Here is a 24283-nt window from a genome sequence, read left to right on the forward strand (position 1 = left end):
CGCAGTGCAGCCAAGTCCCTCTGCATCATCCCACTATCAACGCTGCTATCACCCCGCCATTCCCAAAAATTCCTGTGACTCAAACAGAGAGAGCGACAACCCACGATCTCGGTCTTTGCCTGGCACATCAATCAGCATCGAATCCCGTCGCCACCATGCCGACCATTTCCGTCGACAAGTACAAGCTCTTCGAGGCCCTTGGCCGAAAGTACGTTGCTCTGTCCACGGCTCTGCCCGCAATTCTTTTGCATTTGGCTTCATGTGATATATCAACATACGCATATTCAACACCATCGCCAATCTCCATACGCTTTCCCAACTAACAGTCCCACCACCTCTCTAGATTCACCAAGCAAGAGTTTGAGGACCTCTGCTTCGAATTCGGCATCGAGCTCGACGAGGACACCGAGGAGGAGGAGCGTCCCATCGTCGATGGCGTCCAGGAACCCCCCCAGCTCAAGATCGAGATCCCCGCCAACCGATATGACATGCTCTGCTTCGAGGGCATTGCCCTCAACCTCAACATCTTCATGGGCCGCACCACGCCCCCCCAACTTCAGAGTCGTGGAGCCAAAGGACGGCATCCTCCAGACCATCACCGTCTCGCCCGAATGCTCAAAGGTCCGGCCCTACGTGTCTGGCGCCATCCTCCGCAACATCAAGTTCACCAAGGACCGGTACGAGTCCTTCATTGCGCTGCAGGACAAGCTTCACCAGAATCTGGCCCGTCAGCGAACACTGGTGTCCATCGGAACCCACGACCTGGACACCATCAAGGGTCCATTCACATACGAGGCCTTGCCTCCGCGGGACTTCAAGTTCGTCCCCCTGAACCAGACCCAGGAGCTCACCGGCGAGACCCTCATGACCTTTTACGAAAACGACCGACATCTCGGACGCTACCTACACATCATCAAGGATGCCCCCCGTATACCCCCCTTATTCTCGACGCCAACCGCGTCATCTGCTCGCTGCCCCCCATCATCAACGGCGACCACTCCAAGATCACCCTCAACACCACAAACGTCTTCATCGAGATCACCGCCACCGACATCACCAAGCTGGACATTGTCACCGACATGATGGTCACCATGTTCTCCGAGTACTGCGCTGAGCCCTTCACCGTCGAGCCCGTCAAGATCATCTCGGACCACAACAACCAGACTCGAGTCACCCCCCATCTCCGCCCTCGCGTCACCCACGCCGAGGTCGACTACCTCAACAGCTGCACCGGCCTCAACGAGTCCCGCGAGAGCCTTTGCAAGCTGCTCTCCAAGATGGCCTACGTCGCCCGGCCGTCAGACAAGGACCCCAACCTGCTGGAGGTCGCCATCCCCCCCACCCGTGCCGATGTCCTGCACCAGGCCGACATTATGGAGGACGTGGCCGTCTGCTACGGCTTCAACAGGCTGCCTCGCAGCTCCCCCAACCGTGGCGCCACCGTCGCCGCCCCTCTGCCCATCAACAAGCTCAGCGACATTGTGCGCATCGAGGCCGCCATGGCCGGATGGAGCGAGGTCATGCCCCTGACCCTCTGCAGCCACGACGAGAACTTTGCCTGGCTCAACCGCAAGGACGACGGCAATACCGTCGTGCGGCTCGCCAACCCCAAGACGCTCGAGTACCAGGTCGTCCGCACCTCCCTGCTGCCCGGCCTGATCAAGACCATCCGCGAGAACAAGGGCCACAGCCTGCCCATCAAGATCTTTGAGGCCGCCGACGTCGTCTTCAAGGACGAGAAGTTGGAGCGGAGAGCCCGCAACGAGCGCCACTTTGCCGCCGCCTGGTGCGGAAAGTCGAGCGGCTTCGAGGTCGTCCACGGCCTGCTGGACCGCCTGCTGCTCATGCTCCGCACCAATTTCATCGCCGACGGCAAGGACGCTGCCGTTAAACCTGATGGCTACTGGATCGAGGAGCTCAACGAGGACACCTTTTTCCACGGCCACGCCGCGGCAGTCTATCTCCGTCTTGGAGGCAAGGAACAGCGCATCGGCGAGTTTGGTATTCTGCATCCCTCTGTGCTAGAAAAGTTTGATCTAAGGTACTACCCTCTCTCTCTTTCCTTACGCTATAAACGAGAAATTCACGAGAAATTCAATGCTAACGTGTATATTTTTTTTTTTTCAGATTCCCCGTCAGTACTTTGGAGATTAACCTAGAAGTCTTCTTATAATCCATGTACATACACCCAAAAGATAGCCCCAGACTTTTGATAAAAATTAAGAAAAAAGCAACGGATAAAGTAGATTTTGACAAGTTAAAAAAAAAAAAAGGAAGAAAGCACTAGACATTTCAAGCACTGTTTATTAGTTGGGCGTGTATCTCTATAGATGACACTCCATTTACTCCAGCTGCAAGAGACATGAAAATACAAGTCGAGACGAAAAACAGTCCAAAACTAGCATTGTTTCGATATCCGTCTACCAAATAACCAGAAAGAAAAAACATACTTGTGTTGATTCAAATCATACGCTTTGCAAACTCGGAGCATTCATAAGAGAAAGAGAAAAAGAGAAAACGCTTCCCATAGAATCGCCGAGACTGCTCTCTACAATCTACTCCAGCCTACTGTCCATACCGCATATAACTTGTTTTTTAGACTCATATACAGTAACACAGCTGCTGCACGCCATTTGTGAGAGAAATTGTATATCCTGATCTGATTACGTCGCTTTTGGTAGTAAAAGTCATCTTGTCATCTCTGCTTATTGACATTAATCATGCCCCATCATGTGCCCCCTTTTGCCAAATATGAAAGGGCAACAGTTCCCATAGCCAAAATCAGCCCAGTTGGACATAGATCAGTCGCCCAAGGGAGGAGGGAGACATGTGTGCCAAGTTTCTATCGCGCATGAAAAACTCCTGTCAACCAGTTGTAACCATAATAAACGCTGATTTCACGCTGCAGTCTCTTCAGCTCCTCATCTCCCCAGTGCAGCTTTGTTCTCTTCATTAAGGGGGGGGAAAAGATAAAAAGAAGGATGAAGAAAAGCAAAACTATACTGTTGCTCTTTTAATACCAAGCGAATCAAGCAGAATAACAACCTTTGCATCTAAGCTCGGGATGATAACCATCTCATCTAGGCTTGGCCGTCCCAGATCCTCAATCGTTAGTTCTGAGATTGTGCGCGGCCGAGTATAAAGGTGATGTTCGGTGTTTGGGGTCACCTCAATCTCATAAGGCGCTGGGCCTTGGTCGGAAAACACGACGTCCTAAGTCATCTCTCGCATCTCCTGTTCGCGAGAAATGGATGCCGCGGCTGAGTGCTCGGGAACGGGCTCGGCGGCACGTCCAAAGTTGGACATGACAGCTTTGCTAATGTTCAAACCGGCGATGCCATCGCGCAGAGCGGCAAATGCGCCCATCCCGTCCGCAGACACGCTGTGTTGCAGAGCGGCTTGCCTGTCTTCAGGAGTCAGGATGCCATGCGCAGTCTCTGTTGGTGAAATGACCGACTGGCTGGCTGAAAGACTCGGGGGCTGTGGGCTCGGAGGCGACGACGCCGATCGCGATGCTGGGCGCGATGCCGGGCGCTCTGGAACTTGCTCGGCTTGGACAACGCTGGGGTAGCTCAGAGTCGAGGTGGCAGCCTCTCTGTCGCTCTCAGCAATGGCGGCGGCGTTGAGTGCACCGTTCATCTCGTCCTCTGTCCGGCCGAAAAGCTGATGCCACCAGCGAATCTCTTTGAGCCTTGGCAAGATGATACGCTCCTTGCCCTTGACATGGTCATCCACGGTAGGGTCGTAGTCAGGGTTCGTAAATTCGGCCCTCCGACACAGGAAGTAGTCCCACACGGATGCCGTCTTCTGCGCCACCTCTGCAACTTTTCGCTGCTTCTCCGAGTTGTACAAAAACGTTCCGTATTGACAAGAGTGCAGATGATAGAGCAGACGGCGGAGGAAACGTTCATTGAACTCGAAGCGCGTCGGGTTCTGCCGCAGCAGCTGGTACATGCAGTCGAGGAACTGGTGGAAGACTGGACTGATCATCTTCTGCACAGTGGCTTCTTCGTCGACTACTTGGCCGCTGGCAGTTTCGCCCATGGTGGCCAAATCGGCGTCATCCTTGTTGGAGCTGAAAAGACGCTTCGCACCGCTGATGACGTTTTGAAAGGCATCGCTGCGGCCGTCATTCTCCCCAGGCTGGACCTTTAATCCCGCGAATGCATCTTTCTGGATGGTGAACCAGTCCTCGGAGTTGAGGTGGCCGGAACGCAGCCTAAACATGTATCCAAACGACAGCCAGTCCTTTTCAATGAGGACAATGAACCCATCAATGGTGCGGTAGTAAGGATCCAGCATGATTTGAGACAGGGCGCTGAGCTGACTGGTACGATCCCAGCCATCCGAGCAATGGATCAAGACGTGCGAGTGCTTGATGCCTACTTGACGGGCGATGATGGCGGTCCCATCAAGAATATCGTGAATGTGTTTTAGCCAGCTGCTATTCTGCAGCAGATCGCGATTGGGGGGGTAGAGGAGATATGTCGGCATCCTTGAGCGCATCGACCACCTTGAGCAATGAGCTCCGCATGATGTGAATATTGTCAATGTTGAGGAAGATCTTTTCTGCGAATCTGTACTTGTCCATCGGTTCCGAGCCCATGCCCTGGGCCTGGTTCAAGATGGCATTGATTGTGGGGCGAGCATCGACAATCAGATTGTTCTGCTGAGCGCCATAGATGAGCCGCTTGCCTGTCTTGTCGTCGTAAATAGCTGCAGACTTGGAAATGATCTCGTCCTCGTATCGCTCCTTGTCCGACAACTGAGTCTCCAACATGACGGTGCTGTTCAACATGTCCGTCTGGCTCGACATCGGGGACGGGTCCTCGGAACTTCCACTTCCGTTATTCGTAAGAGCTGAAAAGGACGCGGCCACGAGCTTCTCATCTTGGACATTGGTCCTCCGGGTGATGCCTGCCAGCGGCTGGGAGCTCCTGGTAATGGAGCAGTTGTTTACCGGGTGGAGATATGTGAGAGCCGGGATTCGATTCCTCGAGCGGTACTCCTTGGCATACTTGAGAACATTATCAGAAATCTTGGATGGCACAACGAGAACCGCCGGATAGGTATCGCATAAGCTATAGTCGTGGTTAATGTTTGTGATCCTCCAGCCCTTGTCCGGCAGCTTTTCGCTGATGCCTTGTCGGCGAAACTCTGCCCTGGGATCGTAGATGTTCCAGCCATCGACCTCTCTCCCATCTTAGGGGGGCTTGTGGCTAAAAGCAAAAAGATTCCGAACCGTCCCAAGTTTACAGGTGCGGCACTTGATGTGGTCATAGGCTTCTCTCGCGATCTCGGTAGTGGTGAAGTTGAAGGTGATGTAGGTGAAGTCCCGGCATTGGAGGCGTATGGACGGGGCCTGGCGAGATGACGGCGGCGTCGGCCGGAACGTGCAGTGCGAGAGCATGGGATACGTGATCCATCGCTCCCGCTTCCTCTGCGGTTGCGCGGGCTCTTGTTCATCTTGTGCCGGCGACGGGATGACTGCGCTGAAGATCATGTGGAAGTCGGTCAGCGTCAACGTGCCGGTGGCTGTTTGGCCGCCGTTGATGCCCTGGACATGCTCGATAATCTGCAAAGGCCATTACGTCAGGATAGGTGATTCGCGCCTCGTCTGAGGAAAGCGCCGAGCAGCAAAGCCATGGCATGATAAGTACATACCTTCTTTGCCTCCATCGTGACTAATCCAGGCACCGATAGGAGCTGTGATGGAAGTTGACGCGGAGGTTGCCGGGCTCGTCACGAAAGCGTCGTATATCAACTTGTATAATTATAAAGCATATAAAGAAAGAAGGCGTATCGTGTCGTAAAGAGAAACAAAGAAGAGCTGCGTGGCACAGTGACTCAACAGAAACAGCGAACGGCGGTGCAGAAGCTCAGCTTTGTTGGGCCGGCAGTGACTGCGTGACTAGGCGAAAACAAGACGATCGATCGAAGGATGGCGAGAAAGCGATGCTTTGGCCGAGGAGCGTCGAGTCTCTGGTTTCTTAATGCCGCCAGAACGCAGAGAGTCACCAGCAGGCCGCGCCGTCGCAGAGCATTGCAGCCGCCACAGCAATTGCCAGGAAGTCGTCGACCGTGGCCAGAGCCGGAGATGCGAGGCCAAAAGAGACTGGCGATGATAAGCAGAGCGTCGTCAGAAGGTCTCGAAGCGGCATCACAGGTCCAGGCTCAGCAGGGCCGATGCTGGCGGGGCAGTTGCTGGGGGTGGGGCTCTGGCTTGGGGTCTGAGCGAGCGTCAGGCGCGGCCATGGCGCTGAAGCAAGGGCCTACAGGGCACTACAGCACAGCGGATCAGATGCTAAGAGAGCAGCAGTGGAGTGCTGAATCGGCAGAGGGCAAAAGGAACATGGCAGACGGCGGGACAGCGTCGGCAAGTCGCCCAAACTGATTTTCCGGATTGCTGGCTACAGCGGGAACGAGTCCGCGCTAGCATTCCGCGAGCTAGTGCCAGGTACGTACCCCTCGCTCCCAAATTCGAGAAAAATAAAAATAAAAAGTCCCGGTTTAGGGCTCAACCCACACAAACGGCAAAAAATTGATTGAAGCGCCAAACCGCTCTCAGGGCCACTCACTTTCCAGCGAAGCTCCCCCCAGCCCTCCAAGTGCCTCGTCTCTGGAAAACCCGCGAACTTTCTCCCCCTCTGCAACAAGACAGAATTTCCAGTCAACAGCAAGACTCGAAAATAATTCAAAATGTCCCACCCTGGTGCTCAGATGTGAGTGCAAAAGAACGTTCCTTTGATTGCAGCCCCTCGTCATTATCGATACACACGCAGTTACGGCCCTGGCTCTTTTTTTTTACATGTCGTTGGTGGTGATGATGGCATCAATTTGCTTGGTGGAGGAGGGATTATGGAGATGAAAAAGGATGGGAGAGGAAGAGGAGGGAGGCATACAAACATTGGCTATGAAAAAGAGAAAAAGAAGGAGATATATGAACAAAGAGCCAGGGTCGAATTGCCGTCTGCTCGATCCAAGACTGTCACCACCATGACCACCAACATCACCACTTTTTAACACGTACTAACATTCTTCTCTCCCAGCTCCAAGCGGAGAAAGTTCGTCGCCGACGGTGTCTTCTACGCCGAGCTCAACGAGTTCTTCCAGCGCGAGCTCGCTGAGGAGGGCTACTCCGGCGTCGAGGTCCGCGTCACTCCCACCGTCACCGACATCATCGTCCGCGCCACCCACACCCAGGAGGTCCTCGGCGAGCAGGGCCGCCGCATCCGCGAGCTCACGTCGCTGATCCAGAAGCGCTTCAAGTTCCCCGAGAACTCCGTCTCCCTCTACGCCGCAAAGGTCCAGAACCGTGGCCTGTCCGCCGTCGCCCAGTGCGAGTCGCTGCGCTACAAGCTGCTCAACGGCTTGGCCGTCCGCCGTGCCTGCTATGGTGTCCTGCGCTTCATCATGGAGTCCGGCGCCAAGGGCTGCGAGGTTGTCGTCTCCGGCAAGCTCCGCGCCGCCCGTGCCAAGTCCATGAAGTTCACCGACGGCTTCATGATCCACTCTGGCCAGCCCGCCAAGGACTTCATCGACAGCGCCACCCGCCACGTCCTGCTCCGACAGGGTGTCCTGGGAATCAAGGTCAAGATCATGCGCGGCTCCGACCCCGAGGGCAAGGCCGGCCCCCAGAAGTCTCTCCCCGACGCCGTCACCATCATCGAGCCCAAGGAGGAGGCTGCTGTTCTCCAGCCCGTCAGCCAGGACTACGGCGCTAAGGCCGCCCAGGCCCAGGCCAGCCAGGATGCGCGAGTTGCCGAGCAGGAGGGTGCCGCTGAGGAGGAGGCCCAGCCCGCCGCTGAGGAGCAGCAGTAGGATGCTGACGGTGCAGCTGACGGCTGGTGAAAAAAGGGTTGAAGGAAGGGAGTCTTTTTTCTTTTTTGTATGTGCATGATGAGGGAAACCCAGAGAGAAAGAAGAGACCAACAAAGAATAGGAACGTTTTGTTGTTGTGTAAGCGTGGATGATATCAAGCCACAAGGCAAAGGGATGGCGGTCAAACTTTAGGCGTCAATGAACATTTGCATCTGCTAAAGGGCATGGAAAGGTTTCGTCTTGTTTTTTTTAAAAAAAAACATGGTAGACAACATTAAGCCATACATTGAAAAAGTGAGACTGACTCGAAAATCTTTGAGTAAAACAACGGACCATTGCCAAATCAAGTCACTCGCCTCGTACTATAAGCCAATACTATAGGTATGTATGCGTAGTATATATCTATATATTCATACATATATAGGTAGGTAGCCGAAATGAGGTTGAAAGAGAAAAAGAAAAGAAAGGGTATTGCAAGGCATCAGTCAGAGAAGCCTCCTAGTACAAGTTAAAAATAATAGTAATACACTCTCCACAAACCTCACCAACACAAGAACACACACACTGAGACAACTCCTGTTTCTCTCCGCCTCTCAGTCTCCTTGTTTCTTTGTTGTTCCCAAGGCCACAACAGCCCACTGTCTTCATTTCTGTCTTTTTCTACCTCGGCATCAACAAAAAAATGCTAACCAAAAAAAGAAAAAAAAATTCCCAAGATATCGTACAACAGGAGCATGTTTTCAAATCCAGTTTCCTTTCCGATCAGTCATGTTTACCGTAAAATAAAAGAAAAATAAGCAAGTAAAGTTATCCCCCACCCGCACAGACACAATAAACAAACGCCGCTTCCTCCGAGAGGAATAAAATAGCAAAAAGAGACGAAAAAAGGTTGTAACCGGAAACCCCCCTCCCTCCTTTTCACTTTATAGCTGTTAGCTGCAGCTGCTGCAGCTTTGCTCCCGATGTAGACGATATAAAAAGGAAACTTGACAACCAAGAGGAAGGCGTGTTGAGAATCATAAGAAAACGAGGAACAAATATTTCGAAGCCGCCTGGGCTGATGAATTCTCCACATCTTCCCCTCTATCGGATTTTAAAGCGGCCGCAGTGACTGAAACCTGCGAGCGCAGCTAGGATCCCTCTCCCTGCTCAATGAAGACGCAGCTTCTCCCCCGTTTTTTGTCCCCCTTCCAGAAATGGCGTTGAAAGGCAAATGTACAGATATGGTTGGCCAATCTAGGCAGACTGTTTGATTTATCTCACAAGAGATGTGTGACAATGGCTGCGGGTATATCCATCATACTTCGATATCTCTCTCATGTATTCCATAGTTGTGATAGAAAAGAAAAGAATAGAAAAGAAATGTTGAGTGACAGATTTTCCCTCCACTACCTGTCGGCATCCTTTCGTGACTCGAGCTCAATGTCACTGCTGGTATACTGCTTCTTGCCATTTGCCGAGCCGTTTGCCCTGCCATTGGAGCCGTTCGCACCGTTGAGATGGCGGTCGTCGTCTTCGCTGTCGGCGAGGTCGGTGAGGCCGAAACCCGCGGCCTCTTCCTCATCGTAGGCCCGGATCAGACCCTGTCGATCGCCGTGAAAGCTGCTCAGGCTGTGCCTCGAGTTGTTTTCGCTCCTTCGGGATTGCATGCTGCGGCGAGTTTGAAAGCCAGAGATCATATCCGTGCCAGCAGCATCAAAGTCGCCTCGGCCCGCAACCAGTCTCTGTCCGTGAGGATCTCCGCGAGAAAGGTTCAGCAAGTACACTCCAGTGAAGGTGACGAGGAAACCGCAGAGCAAGGAGAGCGTATTGACAGGGTCGGTCGTGTTGAAGCCGCTGAAGAGGATGAAGGAGGCGCAGAGAGTCGCGGTGGTGAATGTGACGTAGTACAGCGGGTTGACACTGGAATGATGACATGGTTAGTGGGAGTCATGGGAATGTAGAAAGGAAAAGCAGCCGGCAAGTTTCGACTTACATGTTGGTCGGGAACGAAGCGAGAGCCTTGTTAAAGTAGTTCATCTGCGTCAGGATGCAGACTGTCGTGAGAATCATAAAGACGTAGGTCGAAGGGTGCGAGAATTGGTTGTGGCCAGCAAATGTGAGCTTCAGAGCAATGCCAAACGCCTTGACGGACATGACAGAGATGGAGCCGACGGTGGAGCAGATGGACAGGTAGATCAGGGCGTTTCGCTTGCCGTACACGGGGGCAATTCGGTAGATCATGAAGACGGCAAAAGCCACGACAGCAAAGGCATACAACAGGAAACCTAGTCATGGTCATCGTTAGTCTTCCGAATCAGACTCAAATTCAGATGAACAGAAGAGTGGGGGAATGGAATGGGAACATTGAAAGACACGAAAGAAAAGGAGGCAGGCTTCGGATCAAGGCTCGTCGTTGGTCGTACCTGGCTGGATGGCATATTGTAGAATCTCATCGACCGTCTCGATTTCTTCGTCAGGAGGGGCGTGCAAAACGATGATGACGGCACCGATCAGGCAAATGGCACTGCCCAGTTTGCCCAGCGTGCCAAGCTCCTCATCCAGGAAATATGATCCCAGCACGGCGCCGATCAGGACACTGAGAGCTCCCAGAGGAGTCACCAAGATAGCCGGGGCAAAAGCGTAGGCGGCGAAGTTGCATATCTCTCCGATGCCAACTGCAGAGGGGTTAGAAGGGGACTATTCATATTCGGTGTCGGCGCCAGTTGCTCACGAGTTGCAATTCCTGCCCACCACATGGGGCTTTTCATATACACAAATCCATCGCCTTCGAAGCCGTGTCGCTCTTCAGCTTGTAATAATCCCTGTGCAGGTTGTCAGCCGAGATGCCCTCGTCTTTCGGTTAGGCCGGCTGAGCATCGTTTGCCGCCGTGAGCCGTCATGGGTCGCCGCAGGGGAATCTGACCTTTTTGGTGATGACGAAACTGGTGCCTGCAGAGATGGAAGCGTAAGCAAAAGAATGGCACGCTGCAAGAATCACAGAGAGGACGAGGACGTACCAATGGCCAAGGCCGATGACATGGCCAACGCCAGGCCGATGTATCTAGACGCGATGGAGTCAGCGAATGGCATCCCGCGATGGGCAGGCCTCTCTCGTCCCAAAAAGAGGCCTCTTGCGGGCGACAACGTACTTGTCCTCAATCATGCTGAGCGAGTGGTCTCTCGGGTGATGAAGCGCGCGAGAGGGCCACGGAGTGTGTGGTGTCGACGGAGTACTTCTTCAGCGGCTCCCTGGACAAGGGGAGAGTCGCAAACGAGACAAAATGAGCGTGCGCAGGGACCGGATGGTAGCGAATGGCGGTTATCGAGAAGCAAGAAAGAAAGTAACAGAGACGGTTTGTGGTCGATCGGCTAAAGGCTTTGTGGCGACTCCACGGCGGGGGAAGGCTTGCGAGTAGCTTCGTTGGAGCAGGTCAGGCCTATCAAAAGCGCGAGGCTCGTCCTCGAGGCTGTCGTCGTCGCTGGGTTTCTTTGCTTTTGCTTTTGTGTCGTTGCAAGGGAGGGCAAAGGAGGAGCGTCGAGGGACTCGAAGGTGGTTTCGTGTCCCGCTGTCTGGCCTCTGTATGTCGTACCAGATGCCAGTTGTTTGGTCGTAATCCCCAATTCCGTCTCTGGAAGGTAGCTTCGAAGTCTAGGAAAAAAAAATCAAGATGCAAATGCACCGCAGACGCAACGCCGAAGTTTGTCCTAAAGGAGAGGGAGGGGGAGAAGGAAAAAGGACCGGGCGATGATTGGCGCACAAAGGAGAGAGAGAGAAAGAAGGCAAGGGAAGGAAAAAAGGAACGATCGCGGATGTATTTTCAGGTGGCTTGTGGGTTTATTGGAGGAGGTCTGGCATCGAATGGGATTTGATGATTGGACTTTTTGCTTTTGGCCTTGGCTTGGACCGTGTGTGGCGCTTGATCGGGGGGGGTGGGCGAGCCTTGGGGAATGGGATGCGTGTCTCACCAGCGTCGTCTCGGGCTTTTTAGCGATTGCTGCTGCGTGGCTACAGGGCGCGGCATCGGTATCAGCGGGCCTGCACAGAGGCGCAATGCCCTGGAGCGCTAGCCAGGCTGGAGCACAGGCTGTGACGGGTACCTGAGGGGCTTTCTTACAGGGCGGGGAGGTAGAGACCTAAAAAAAGACGGATGGGCGAGGTTGCGGATACACGGGGCAGGCATGTCGCGGCGAGGGATCCAAGGTAGAGGCTACGTGCATGGATGGCGAGGGTACAACGGCAAGGCCTCGAGTTGTGACTTTACCACTACAGCGTCTACTGTGCTGTATCCAGTGCAAGGCAGCATCTGAAGCGCCCAAACGCGCTGTGATATTGCTGCATGTATGCATCCATATCTTTGCATCTCCCGCCCATTAATCTCACTCCACTCATCACCATCAAGCAAGGCGTGGAGGGGCCTCTTGCTGTAGAGCCAAGCAATTTCATCACCTGCTGCCGGTAGATGCGCTGCTGTGGATCGCGGCGTCCTAAAACAAACGAGCCCCTGTCGCGTCTGGCTTGTTTCATCGTCATCAGGCAATCTACCGCGGTCCCCCATCAATTAGATGTGCCCAGCAGATGGACAGCGATCTGCCCACTCTTTGGCGACGACATGGGTTGCTGCTGCTATTTGTTGATTCATTACGGCAAGGCTGGAGATGTCAAATTTGTGCTATTCTTCTTAGCCTGGTTGGCTGCCTCATCAGCAAAATGATGGTGCTTCGTATTCGGGCAGTCGTGCTGCAGCTGCAGTTGATTCTGGGGTTATGGGATTCAATACGAATTAAATGCAGACTGGCACTTGGAAATTGAGTGATGCCGCACAGCCTCTCCGTTAGATCTGTTGAGCTCGAATAGGAAAGGCAGCGTCACCGACGGTAGCTGAAGTAGGAACTCGTACAAGCCTTGTGTGCCCTATCAACGCGATTGAGACAAGACACGAAAAAACACGGTTGTCGAGTCTCGTAAATTCCGATGGCCGGAGCGCAAAAGGGCTCAAGAGCCACTTATCGACCGGAACGCATGGGAGGAGGGTTCAACTTGTCCAAAACCCGCCGACGTCATTGGCCGGCTTTGAAGCACAAGGTAGCTGTAGGACTCGAGCCTCTAAATGAACCACAAGTCAATGCAAATTGCCGTTTTCCTCAGCAGGTAAAATCAACAGCTTTGTAGTCGTCCTTCTCTTTGCAAAGCTACTGCCAGTAAGAGAGCTAGTCGGACACGACTCCAGCATCACGAGACTCGGCCAGATGCCATCGTCTTAGACATTGAAAACATGCTGCGCCTCAATTGCCCCCCCCAGACAGAGTCTCACGCCCGCTAAAACGCACGCAGGTCATGCAGACACGGAGCAACAATGTACCCATCAGCCGTGTAGGCCTATGTGATGTACATGTAGGCAGTCAGCCTCCAAGGCAGGTCATCCATCAGCTCGCATTTCTCACTTTGTTTGCATCTCGTCTGATCATCTGTAGACCATCGATATCCATTACTCGCAGCTAGCGATAGTACAGCGGCACCCTTTGCCTCTCGCCCTGAATCGCTCGCTGTGGGGCCGCTTCCAAGGGATTTCACACAGTGCCAAGAAAGTGATCGACCTGCGCAATGCTTCACCACTAGGGGCCTTTCCTCCTGATCGATTGGGGATAAGATGTGCGGCGAGCAAAAACCAAGAAAATTCAAGCCCCTGGATAAGTGGAGTAGAGGACGCGCAAACACACGCCCCTTGTATTACGTACGCTGGATGTATCCAAGATGTGATTCGCAGCTGAGTCTTCTGTAGAGATAGCAGCAAGATACCGACCGTCACATGTAAGCCCGCTAAGGCCGCGGGTAAGGGCGATATGTGCGTCAGTAACAGACACGGGACACGGACAAAGTATTACGTCTCCTCAGACAGATTATTTGATACGCTCTGGGGGTCTATTCTCAACCTTGAAGAGAACTACAAGGAGCAAGGAAACGAGCAACACTCACTAACAGGTATTTTTTTTAGCCAATACCCAAAAAAAGACTTTCTCAACGAAAAAGCCAAAAAGTCAAAAAGTAAATCTTCCGGCGCCGGGAGTCGAACCCGGATCGCCGCGGTCCTTTCTACTGAAAGCGCGGTATGCTAGCCACTACACCACGTCGGATGTTGCGTTGGACTCGGAATCCCGTGACCAACTGAGTTGGAAGCAGGGGCTGTAATTACTACTAATAAACCTATTGCTTTGGGTCAACCACATAACAACATGCATCAGCGACATCAGCCTCGACATCCATAGGTCATATCATTGCCATACAACTCCGGCTAGTCCACAGGATCCAATTCTAGCACTAATTCAACTCAATGTGTGCGATTCTAGCATTACTCAACTCAATGTATGCATTAAGACATGCAAACAGACCTCTCCGTCCGTAGAACTAAGCAATAATCTATATGCAGACATACTTGACCTTCTACTAGATACTACCAGAGCCGAGTTTCCAAAACGCCAAAATATCCCTTGCGTGGCATCCTTTTTTCCCTCCAGTGTCACGCCATAAAAGCCCTCCAAATATCTATCCTTTCTCCAGTGATTCAAGTGGAAAGCATATAGCCTACGCCAAATACTAATCTGGCTCTTAAATCGAGAGTATGTGATATCAAAGCCGCCAACCTTCATATGAAACAAAGGCAAAATAAAAATGTTAAAGGGGGTGGGAGAAAAGAATAAATAGGCAACGAAAAGTTGCAAAAAAAAAGAAAGGAAGCTGGTAAACAAGCTGATTGCTCAGCGCCGCAAAAGCGAAGTCGCCTGCGGCTACATAGTCGTACAGTTTCGAATTGTTAGTATAGCCATTCAGGCCCCTACCTGGAATCCTGTCTTATTTTCAGTCAGAAGCGTGAAATGTGCAGTGGCGTGTCCTATGGTGCGTGTAGATAGTCATCAGGGATTCCGAAATTCGTAAAAAGGTCACGCTACTGACTGTGGTTAGTACTCCGCTACAAGAAATGGGCCATCTCGCCCCATCAGGCTGGTCCAGACGTGGCTGTGACAATATGCATTTGGGGGGGAATTGGCTTCGTCCTCGTTGTTAGTCTTGGCGGGAATGGAAAAGAATCATGGTCGACGGCGCTTTGCATCTGCAGAATAAAGAGGTTAGCTTTTTCACCGCGTAATAAGCATATCAAGCATCGCTTTAGCTTACCTTGTTCGTCTTCCACGCCTTGTTCGTCCTCGGAGCGACGCCGTTTTGATAGGCCAGAGTCTGCAGCGGCCATCTCGTCTTTGGCATCGTCGTGGGCGTCTACATCATCTCTCCAGTCGATTTCAGGCATCTCATCCTCAAAGGCTAGATCCTCGTTGGTAATCTCTTCCAGCCCTTGATCTGCGCCAATATCCAACAGGGTAGAGATGGCTTCTGCGTTGTCGGCTAGTGTGTTGGTCGTGCCGGTTTCCGCCTCATTGGTGTCTATATATTCGTCTACTGGATGCATAGCAAGCTGATGTGAGTCTTGGTTGCCCTCTTCCACATGTGCCATGGTCTCATATTGAATTTCAACTCCGTCATCCACCATAGTCTCCTGCATCTCGAGGTGGATAAACGGATTGGCATCAGCGTCTTCATCTTCGTCATCTGAATGTAGCTGGTTAGCATTTGGCAAAACAAGCGCCGTGTGAGTGGTGGTGACTGTACCGTATGAATACGTTGCATCTGGCGCATCATCGGCCTCTGCAGTTGCATCCGCATGCCCGGAATGATTTACGGGCTCTACAACCACAGCTTGAAGCTGCTCGTAGCTCTCTTCTGCATCATCACTATACTCCCCTTCTTGGTTCGCGTTCTCCTCAGCATCTCTAATGAAGTCTTCAGCCTCTGCCATGAAGTCTTCGCCGACATCTTCATCTTCTTCTTCCTCTTCTTCCTCTTCGTCCTCATACTGATCTGCAGATTCCACAGGTTGCTCCTCGGCGGCTGAAGTCTCCTCTTCATCCTCATCCTCTTCTTCTTCATCTTCTTCTGAAGCCTCGGACTGTTCGGTATCAGCATCCGCACCTTCATTTTCTTCGTTCTCGTCGTCGTCTTCGGCGCTCTCATGAATTTCCGTAGCCTCGTTTGTTTCGCTATCCTCGCCATCATCATGACCGTGCTCATGCTCGGCTTCAGCAAGACCGTGGTGATGTCCAATAGGATTCTCAAAAAGATGAATCACTTCATCAAGCCCTCTTCCAGCCGCTGCGCTCTCAGACAGAAACTCAAATCTTTTACTAGCGCTCGATCTCGTAAAGAGGTACGTGTATAGAGTTCGTGAGCTATCAGGATCTTGATTCTTTACTAGCAAGTCAAAGACCTCCAACACTTGTCGCAGCGTAATGGTTGTGAGTGCATCATGCGCTGTCGCCTATAGAAAAGTTAGTTTGATTGCTGCTTCATCTATGTGGCCGGATACTTTACTCACCTCTGCAAATTCAAGCCCAAGTTCATCAACTTGAAAAACAAGTTCATCTTGTGCGGCAATCTCATTCTCCAGCTCTGATCGTAGTCCAACAAGCACTGATTCCATCGAGTGGTCCAAGACCGATAGATCAGAGAAGAAACCCTCCGTTTTCTCTTGGGAAAAGAATGGGAATTCGTCTCCTTTGTATTGCACAGTGATTGCTGGGAAATCAGCCGCTTCTGAATCCTGCTCTTCTGCTTGCGATAGCGAATCGTCTTGATGGTATGCCGGAGATGTCTTCTCTTCCGAAACTTCTACCGCGGCGTCTGCATCATAATCTGAGTCTGTAGCGTGAGCATGCTGCTCATACACTTGATCGGGGTCAATCTCAGCGTGGTCATATTCAGCGACAGTGTCTCCAACATCAGCTGCGGGCTCGTGTTCGCCATGCTTTTCTGCGTCATCTTCACCGTCATTCTCCCAGGTTATCTCATCTTCGTCATCTTTGGATGCTGGCTCTGGCACCTCGGAGCTACCAACGGGTGCTTCTGCTGAAAGAAGGCTAGCAGGCTCTGCTGTGGTGGTACTGGCGATATTTCCTGCAGCAGCCATGTCGTCATTTGAGTGACCCTCCTGCACGCCACTGTTTGCATCGCCCGGCTTCTTGAGAAAATCTTGTGTAACTGTAGCATCTTCGTCCTCGTAATCAATCTCATCTACGGCGTGCTCTGCCTCAGCAACAACTATGTCGCCAGTAATTGCGTTTCCATCAGTCTCATGGAAGTCTTTTGCTTGCTCTGTTTCCGGAGCAGTATCTTTATCTTGGTGCGACTCTTTAACAGCATCCTCAGCATGTTCATAGTCCATGTCGCCCTGCGGGTGGCTCACTTCCGAATGCTGAAAATTCTCTCCGGCTTGTCCAACTTCGGTGTATGTCGAATTGGCGCCTTCCATATCTTGGACTGGATGCACACGTTCTGGCGCACCTGAAGTGTGCTCATCTTGGTGAGATGAAGACTGTTCGTGGCTGTGGTCTTCCGTTGTGTCGATATCGTAGTCGATCAGATCCTCGTCCGCATGCTCGTCAAACTTCATTGGCGGCGCCAAGTCGACATCCATATCGAGTTCTGCCATGGTTTGCCACGGCCTCAAAAGTATATCAATAGTCGACTAGACAGATTGTGAGGGTTCTGTCACGAGTGCTTCGGTCGAGGTGGTTCTGCAAGCAGATATATGCTTCTCTGTTATGCAATGACACCAAATATGGATCTCGGAAGCTCTGGGATAGAAGCAGGAGGCGTTGCGCAGGGGCGAGAAGTGGATTGGCCGTGTTACGCCACTCACGATATAGTGTTTGCCGGCTGTTTGTTGCGAGCGTGAGAGCAACACATTGATATTCAGGGGAAAGGGACAGGGAGAATAGAATCAGGCGACACGAGAAACGCGTCGTACGGAACCTGGACAGGAGAGGATGGCCCGTATTCGCGGCGGCGTGGAGGGCTGGAATAATGATGAAGCTTCACGGCTGAGGCTAGAATGAATGCGACGACATTCTTTCAGCGAAAACAGCGAGCTTTGAGACCAGCTGGCCCACACGTGAGAAGAGCTGCCTAAATCAGGCTTAGTGTGCTGTGATTAGCCAAGAGCAGAAACGGGGCGAGTAGCCGTGCGGGAGGTCTGCAGTACCTGGCTTTTGATGGCAGATGTCGAGGATCCATAGGTTCTGAGTACTTGGCAGAGAGCGTTCAAGTACTGAGTACTCTATGATTTACCATGCTCAATGAGAATTACACGTCAGCCGATTCAATAAGCTTGTAGCGTCTACTTCAGCCCCTCGGCCCTCTCAGCAGCAGAGCCCCTCCACCGAAGCCAACCACGTGACGCCGCTTTTCTGGGCCAGAGCAGTAGCCTCGTCACTGAAGCAGCTCCTGAGTTAGACGTGGCTCAATTGAACCTCTGGCCGACGCTGACCATCCCACCAAAGCCTCACTTCCACGGCATTTCAGCGCCTTCTACTGCCAAAATGGTGCGCACACAGCTCCAGAACGATGCGTGCAGTGTCATTGACCGCTAACCGTCCACCAGGTTGTCCTTGCGGCCTCAGTTTGCACCCGAGGCGGGAAAGCTGTCCTCTCCAGGCAGTTTCGAGAGATGCCCAGATCCCGCATCGAGGCTCTCCTTGCATCGTTCCCCAAGCTCGCCGACAGCGGCACGCAGCACACCATCGTCGAGCAGGACAATGTGCGATTCGTCTACCAGCCTCTCGACGAGCTCTACATGGTGCTCATCACCAACCGCCAGTCCAACATCCTCCAAGACATCGATTCGCTACACCTGTTTGCCCAGGTGGTGACGAGCACCTGCAGGACTCTGGACGAGAGAGAAATTGTCCGAAATGCCTACGAGCTTCTCAGCGCATTCGACGAGCTGGTTACTCTTGGCTACCGAGAGAACTTGACCATCAGCCAGATCAGGACCTTCCTGGAGATGGAGAGTCACGAAGAGCGCATCCAAGAGATCATTGCACGGGTATGGGCCCTACTCTGTTTTCGCCATAGCAGGCCGAAATACTTACATGGGTCGATATAGAATAAAGAGCTCGAGGCCACGGAAGAGCGGAAACGCAAGGCGAAGCAATTGGAGATGCAGCGCAAGGAGTCGGCGAGAAGTGGTCGCCCCGCCGCGCCACGAACACCCGCCTATCCTACATATACTCCTCCCTCCCAACCAAGTGCCAGCGCCTTTGACTCATACGAAGCCGAGAAGAACAAGACATTTAACAAGTGCGCACCGCTGGCCTGCTCCGTTTGCTCTGCGAAAATGCTAATTGGTTCGACAGGCCGTCTATGCTCAAGGCGAAGGGTATGCAGCTCGGCAAGAAGTCAAAGAACACCGACATTTTCGAAAAGGTCCGAGGCGATCTTGGCGCCGGAGCCGACGATGCTCCTCTCATCACCCCTACACCTGCGGCGGCCGCTGAGCCAGAGGCACGCATGTCATCCACGCTGGACCGGGACGCTATTCACGTCACAATTTCCGAGACGATAAGTGCCAAGCTCTCAAGAGAGGGCGCAGTCAACTCGATTTCAGTCAACGGTGACCTTACGCTGCGAGTTTCGGACCCAAGCCTAACCAAACTCAAGCTCGGCCTGCATGCTGTCCCATCGCATGGCGCCCAGTTCCGCCCTCACCCGAACGTGGACCGCAACCTCTTCAACAACTCCAAGGTTCTGCAAATGAGCAACGCCGCTCGAGGATTCCCCATCAACCAAGGCGTTGGACTGCTGCGATGGAGAGCTTCGCCAAAGGCAGACGACGCAAGCGCATGCCCCATTACCTTCACTGTCTGGATCAACAAGGATTCCGACAAGTACAACATCACAGTCGAATACGAATTGACAGGTGGCGATGCCCTGCGTGACGTCAGCGTCATCATTCCTTACCAGGGAAGCGAACCTATTGTCTCCAGCTTCGATGCTGCCTACGAAGTATCTGGAGACTCCTTGGAGTGGAATATCGGCTCGGTCGATGACGAGAACCCTAATGGATCATTTGAGTTTGAAGCCGAAAGCAACGATGAAAATGACTTTTTCCCCATGACTGTCCGTTTCAACAAGACAACACCGTTTGTGGACGTTGACGTAAGTTGCATATCATGCCCGACGCTGTGCTAGGCCAAACGAATCCTTGACGCTAACAAATATCTCAGGTCACATCCGTGTCTTTGCTTGACGAAAACGAGGAGGTGACATTCTCCAAAGACGTCAAGTCCGCGGCAGACAACTATTTGATTGAGTAGATGACTAGAGAGATATAATACTAGAAGCGTGGATTGCTTTTTTTTCTTTTTCAAATTTCTTCATGGGGATTTATAAAATGGGAGGCCTTGGCGCCTGGTGGCTCTGCTCCGCCAATGTGTAGAAGAGATAATGCTTCAAATGATGATGTGATGCGAAAAATCTATGCCAAAGGAATCTATGTGTCATTGAAGATGGATACCAGTGCGTTGGCCAAGATGAAGATACAACAAGTCCTTGGTTACACCAAAAGCGACCATGCAAGGATCTTGCTTATTTTATCTCTAATTTTTTCGAAACTAAGGGATGTCCAGTATATATTCATTGCCAAGTTTTATGCGGTTTTCCGCCGAACCAGCAGGTAGGCTCAAATGCCCACTGAGAATATTTTGGCATTTGGCAGGATATAACAGCACTTCACTCATAATACCTAGCTGGGATTCAAAAATTCAGGTAAATTAATAGAGTTAAAGACAGGCTAGATATGTTTTTCACGCTTGAAACACACACAGACAATCAGTTTGCCCACTCAGCAATCATCTGGTCGAAATCCACATCATACAACCAATCCATGTCAAACGGTTCAAAGTTGCCAGCTTTGACTGCATCGGGCAGCCGCCTCTTGTTCACCTTGTCGTTGAGGTCCAATACTCTATCCACACGCGCCTGTCTTCCCAACTGCCAGTTCTTCAACGCTTTACCGATCCGCACAGCGTCTTCCTTGTCGTCTTCTGACTGCTTCTTCTGCTGCACTTTGGCAACTATGCCGGCAAATGTATACACGTCTTCAAAGGCCTGGTTCACGCCTTGGCCGGCGGTTGGAGGGATCGCATGAGCCGCATCGCCGAGTATCACGACTCGGCCTCTGGCCCAGTTATCCAGCTTGGGGACAACGTAGAACGGCCACAAGTTGATACCCTTGAGTGGGATGTTGGACACGGCATTGGCCACGATGGGAGGGAAGTCGGCGCTGCCCTCGCGCAGAAAATCGACGCACCAGGTCTTGTTGTTCAGCAGCTCATCCCATCCCGCGCGGTCATACTCCTCCTGAAGACGCTTTGGCTTTCCAATAAAGACTTCTGAGCCGTCGGCGAGCTGCGGAGCAATGACAAAGGCACCGTGCTTGGGGCTCATGATTGTCACGGGCAGCGGGTAGTCGGGCTCTGCTCGGAGTTGCGCGCGAGGCACGGCGGCGGAAACGCCAATCATGTTTGTGAATTTGGGGGTGAGATCTGGGTATAGGTGTTTGCGGACGCGGGAGTGAATGCCATCGGCTCCGACGAGGAGCTTTGCGCTGGCGGTGGATCCGTCGGCAAAGGCCCAAGTGACGGAAGTGGAAGATTCAGAGACGACATGGTCAAACTTCTTCTGGAACTCGACGGGGATGCCGGCCTCGCGGACCATGGACACGAGGACGTTGATGAGCTCGTAGCGGTAGATGCGGAGAGCTTTGAAGCCGTGTCGTTCCTGGGAGCCAAAGTCGAAGTCATCAACAGGCGTGTCGTCATCGGAATGGAAGTAGAGCTTCTCGAAGTGATGGCCCAGGGGGGGCGATGTTCTTGTATACGCCTAGGGCATCGAGGACCTTGAGGGCGTTGGGCGAGAGCATGAGGGCGCCTCCGATGTCGAGAGATGCCTCGCGGGACTCGTAGATGGTGCAGGGGATGTTTTGGCGGTGGAGGGCGAGGGCGAGGGTGAGGCCGGAGAGGCCTGCGCCGATGATGGCGATGCCAGATGTTGAGGACATTGTTTGAAGCTTTGGAGGTGAAAACAGTAGATGAATGTTTGTGTGATGAGTATCTTTTGGAGTGTATAATGATGAAGACTGCTGTGCTTTGTAGCTGTTGTTTTTGGGAGTATATGGTTTGATGAATTGAGATTGTTTAAAGGACCTAGCTAGTATATATAGAGAGAGAGAGAGAGAGAGACCGACCATATACCTAGGCAGGTATTGAACGTCAAATTGCAAAGGATCATGGTCTCGCCAAGTCTAACAATCCTTCGGACTTCCGACGTCCAATCCAATGTCCAGACAGTAAATCAGCCTTGTGGCGAGTCAGCCGCTTCTCCAAGCTAGCTAAAGCCAACGTCAAAGTTGGCCCGATGGCTATGGAGTTAGCCGCTGCTGCAAGTCAGCCGCCTAAGGTAGATACAATTTAGATTAACTTTGAGGGAGATGATTAATACTATGATTTATAAGATGGTTGTTCTTTTTTCCTAATTGTTCCTTTTTCTCTTACGAGTTGATATCTAAAGTGAGGGTTTTTAATTTTTTTTAATTTTATACAAGTAAATGTTCTTCGCTTTGCTTTCAGCAGCTTGGTGAGCCCGTCTCGGCCGGGACATCTGCCCCACTCGGCCGAGTGAGGTGGATCGGAGCTGAATCAGGCCGCCTCGAACCGAGGAAACCAGTGAGGTTGAAGGGGCTGAGACTGAAGGATTCATGCAAGAAAAAAAGAAGAATGAGTTTTTCAGGTTCAGGGGGAATATCGTTCGTATCTCCGACGGATTTGAGAGAGCGTTGGGCGTCAATGAAGCGATTGGGGGATAACAGGCCGAATGCTGCCTTTGGCTGCGTTGGTACGCCGTACAGTAGCATTTTGTAAACTTGGGATATTCTTCTGGATTCCTGGAAACTCTGTTCCTTTCATGCTTTATTGAAGCCTATCTCTATGGTAAAAATGAGTAAAAGATGATTATCAGGCTCCCGCCACGGGCGCTATTAATTGCTTGTAGAAGAATGCGCCATCCTTCAACGATCCATCAGTCGGCGAGATGCCATAGTTGGGAACCGTTCCCATCTAGGAAAATATACACAAATTTAGTTAATTGGAAAGACTAGATGCGTCATTAGGACCATGGAGAGGAATTACCAAAGTATAGCCTCGGCGAGGATACAAGTATTTTTCGGCTGTTGAGCCAATGTCTGTAGACAGCAGCTGTAAAGGCACATGTAAGATTCAACAGCCAACAAAGATAAGATCCGACCTTTTAACTTACCAACAGTGTTCTTTTCTCGTCTTTTGCAATTTCTTCCAGTTCATCAATCAGTTTGCTTGCCAACCCTCTACGGCGGTACTTTGGCGACACCATCAGCATCTCCAAATCACCCCGGAAGGGGCCCGTATCTGCTTCCGTCATGCCCAACTCCACAATACCGGCAATGTCAGTTTCTTGCTTGCCGTCCGAAGATGCCAATGCAATCAATGTGATTCTATGACCGGTAGAAATTTGGGAAAGGCGAGCTTTCCAGAAAGTTTCCATTTTCTGACGCTTTTCGAGAGTGAATGGCGGGTGGAAGCGTAGCAGGGCACCGTCAGACTCGATGCAGTCAATGTGCATTTGGAGAATGGCGGGGAGGAATTTGCCATGCTCTGAGGGGGAAAATCGAACAATGTTGATTGGTTCCATGATGGAAACGGTGATTAATTCACGTCTACCAATAAAGCAGAAAGTATGTACAAGTAAAATGAAGGGAAGAAGTCAAGACAGAAGCGACGTTTAAAGGATGCGGAGTTGTCAACTGGGCGATGAGACTATCCACAAATCGCGAGGAATACGGGACGGGACGCTTTGCCGGATCAGTAGTCCGTGAACGCGCGTAACAAAAGTTCACGAAAGCATCAAACAGAAAATAATACGTCATTGTGAGTTTAGGTATCAAGATGGGATTATACTGCCCTCAATGATTAAGCTAGACCGGGTACTGTTAGAGGCGTTGACGAATCACCATGGGCTTCTTGAAACTATTCTTGTGGTGAAGAAAGAGCTGCTATAGTGTATCGGCATTTGCTAGGATTGGCTGCATTAAGTTCAAATACAAAAAATCAATTATTATCTTGACTGTGCCAGATTCACTTGTCATGAAGAATGACAAGGTAATAATAGCAGCTGTATACTCTTTAACCACTTCCAAGCAATCAACTTGTGAATGTTACGAGTCTGTAAGCGCGGGGGATTAAATGAGTATGTAAGCGAAGATTACTACGCATATATTATCCACTTAAATATGGATGAGAGAGTGGGGTTTTGCGCTAGCTATTCTCTCTCTAGCGTTTTAGAGCTCAGCAAAAGAAAAAAGAAAAAAATTATCTCCAGGGGAGGATTTGAACCGCCGACTTTTCGGTGAGATGTAACCATTACAGCCGAATGTCATAACCAACTAGACCACCCGGAGTGTCTCTTTGTTGTAAGACATATTAACGCATCAACTTATAAGGGAAAGAATTGTGTTTTCGTGCATACAAAATACGCAGCAAGATTTGGAGAGACTCGGGAGGC

The 24283-nt window shown here is 51.6% G+C and overlaps 10 protein-coding genes and 1 non-coding gene across 11 annotated transcripts; 3 read left to right on the plus strand and 8 right to left on the minus strand.

Annotated features, from left to right (window-relative positions):
- Positions 1–155: 155 nt before the first annotated feature.
- Positions 156–2173, plus strand: TrAtP1_010073 (uncharacterized protein; the record flags this gene model as incomplete). The annotated part of the gene is made up of 3 exons (XM_014089960.2): positions 156–208; positions 344–2041; positions 2128–2173. 3 exons carry the CDS (start codon positions 156–158, stop codon positions 2171–2173), a joined length of 1797 nt encoding a protein of 598 aa, XP_013945435.2.
- Positions 2174–3213: 1040 nt separating this feature from the next.
- On the minus strand, positions 3214–4302 carry TrAtP1_010074 (uncharacterized protein; the record flags this gene model as incomplete). Its single annotated transcript, XM_066114557.1, has 1 exon — positions 3214–4302. One exon carries the CDS (start codon positions 4300–4302, stop codon positions 3214–3216), a length of 1089 nt encoding a protein of 362 aa, XP_065970653.1.
- Positions 4303–4444: 142 nt separating this feature from the next.
- Positions 4445–4816, minus strand: TrAtP1_010075 (uncharacterized protein; the record flags this gene model as incomplete). Its single annotated transcript, XM_066114558.1, has 1 exon — positions 4445–4816. The coding sequence occupies one exon, from the start codon at positions 4814–4816 to the stop codon at positions 4445–4447; it is 372 nt and encodes a 123-aa protein (XP_065970654.1).
- Positions 4817–5203: 387 nt separating this feature from the next.
- On the minus strand, positions 5204–5679 carry TrAtP1_010076 (uncharacterized protein; the record flags this gene model as incomplete). Its single annotated transcript, XM_014089959.2, has 2 exons — positions 5204–5575; positions 5665–5679. The coding sequence occupies 2 exons, from the start codon at positions 5677–5679 to the stop codon at positions 5204–5206; spliced, it is 387 nt and encodes a 128-aa protein (XP_013945434.2).
- An 857-nt stretch (positions 5680–6536) lies between these two features.
- On the minus strand, positions 6537–10966 carry TrAtP1_010078 (uncharacterized protein; the record flags this gene model as incomplete). Its single annotated transcript, XM_014089957.2, has 7 exons — positions 6537–9723; positions 9797–10088; positions 10227–10478; positions 10535–10625; positions 10727–10752; positions 10821–10864; positions 10953–10966. 7 exons carry the CDS (start codon positions 10964–10966, stop codon positions 9210–9212), a joined length of 1233 nt encoding a protein of 410 aa, XP_013945432.2. The 3' UTR covers positions 6537–9209.
- Positions 6700–7821, plus strand: TrAtP1_010077 (40S ribosomal protein uS3; the record flags this gene model as incomplete). Its single annotated transcript, XM_014089958.2, has 2 exons — positions 6700–6722; positions 7050–7821. 2 exons carry the CDS (start codon positions 6700–6702, stop codon positions 7819–7821), a joined length of 795 nt encoding a protein of 264 aa, XP_013945433.1.
- Positions 10967–13874: 2908 nt separating the features above from the next.
- On the minus strand, positions 13875–17736 carry TrAtP1_010080 (uncharacterized protein). The gene is made up of 4 exons (XM_014089956.2): positions 16227–17736; positions 15464–16169; positions 14975–15403; positions 13875–14909 (listed from the first exon to the last, which is right to left on the minus strand). Exons 1-4 carry the CDS (start codon positions 17337–17339, stop codon positions 14887–14889), a joined length of 2271 nt encoding a protein of 756 aa, XP_013945431.1. The 5' UTR covers positions 17340–17736; the 3' UTR covers positions 13875–14886.
- Positions 17737–18152: 416 nt separating this feature from the next.
- On the plus strand, positions 18153–20275 carry TrAtP1_010081 (uncharacterized protein). Its single transcript, XM_014089955.2, has 5 exons — positions 18153–18231; positions 18291–18734; positions 18795–18988; positions 19045–19846; positions 19915–20275. Exons 1-5 carry the CDS (start codon positions 18229–18231, stop codon positions 20002–20004), a joined length of 1533 nt encoding a protein of 510 aa, XP_013945430.1. The 5' UTR covers positions 18153–18228; the 3' UTR covers positions 20005–20275.
- A 243-nt stretch (positions 20276–20518) lies between these two features.
- Positions 20519–21406, minus strand: TrAtP1_010082 (uncharacterized protein; the record flags this gene model as incomplete). The annotated part of the gene is made up of 1 exon (XM_014089954.2): positions 20519–21406. One exon carries the CDS (start codon positions 21404–21406, stop codon positions 20519–20521), a length of 888 nt encoding a protein of 295 aa, XP_013945429.2.
- Positions 21407–22701: 1295 nt separating this feature from the next.
- On the minus strand, positions 22702–23413 carry TrAtP1_010083 (uncharacterized protein; the record flags this gene model as incomplete). The annotated part of the gene is made up of 3 exons (XM_014089568.1): positions 22702–22803; positions 22876–22941; positions 23003–23413. 3 exons carry the CDS (start codon positions 23411–23413, stop codon positions 22702–22704), a joined length of 579 nt encoding a protein of 192 aa, XP_013945043.1.
- A 680-nt stretch (positions 23414–24093) lies between these two features.
- Positions 24094–24179, minus strand: TrAtP1_010084. Its single transcript has one exon. It is a non-coding gene; the product is annotated as a tRNA-Tyr (tRNA).
- Positions 24180–24283: the final 104 nt, after the last annotated feature.

The sequence above is a fragment of the Trichoderma atroviride genome, chromosome 5 (assembly GCF_020647795.1).
Source record: "Trichoderma atroviride chromosome 5, complete sequence".
NCBI classification, from domain to species: domain Eukaryota; kingdom Fungi; phylum Ascomycota; class Sordariomycetes; order Hypocreales; family Hypocreaceae; genus Trichoderma; species Trichoderma atroviride.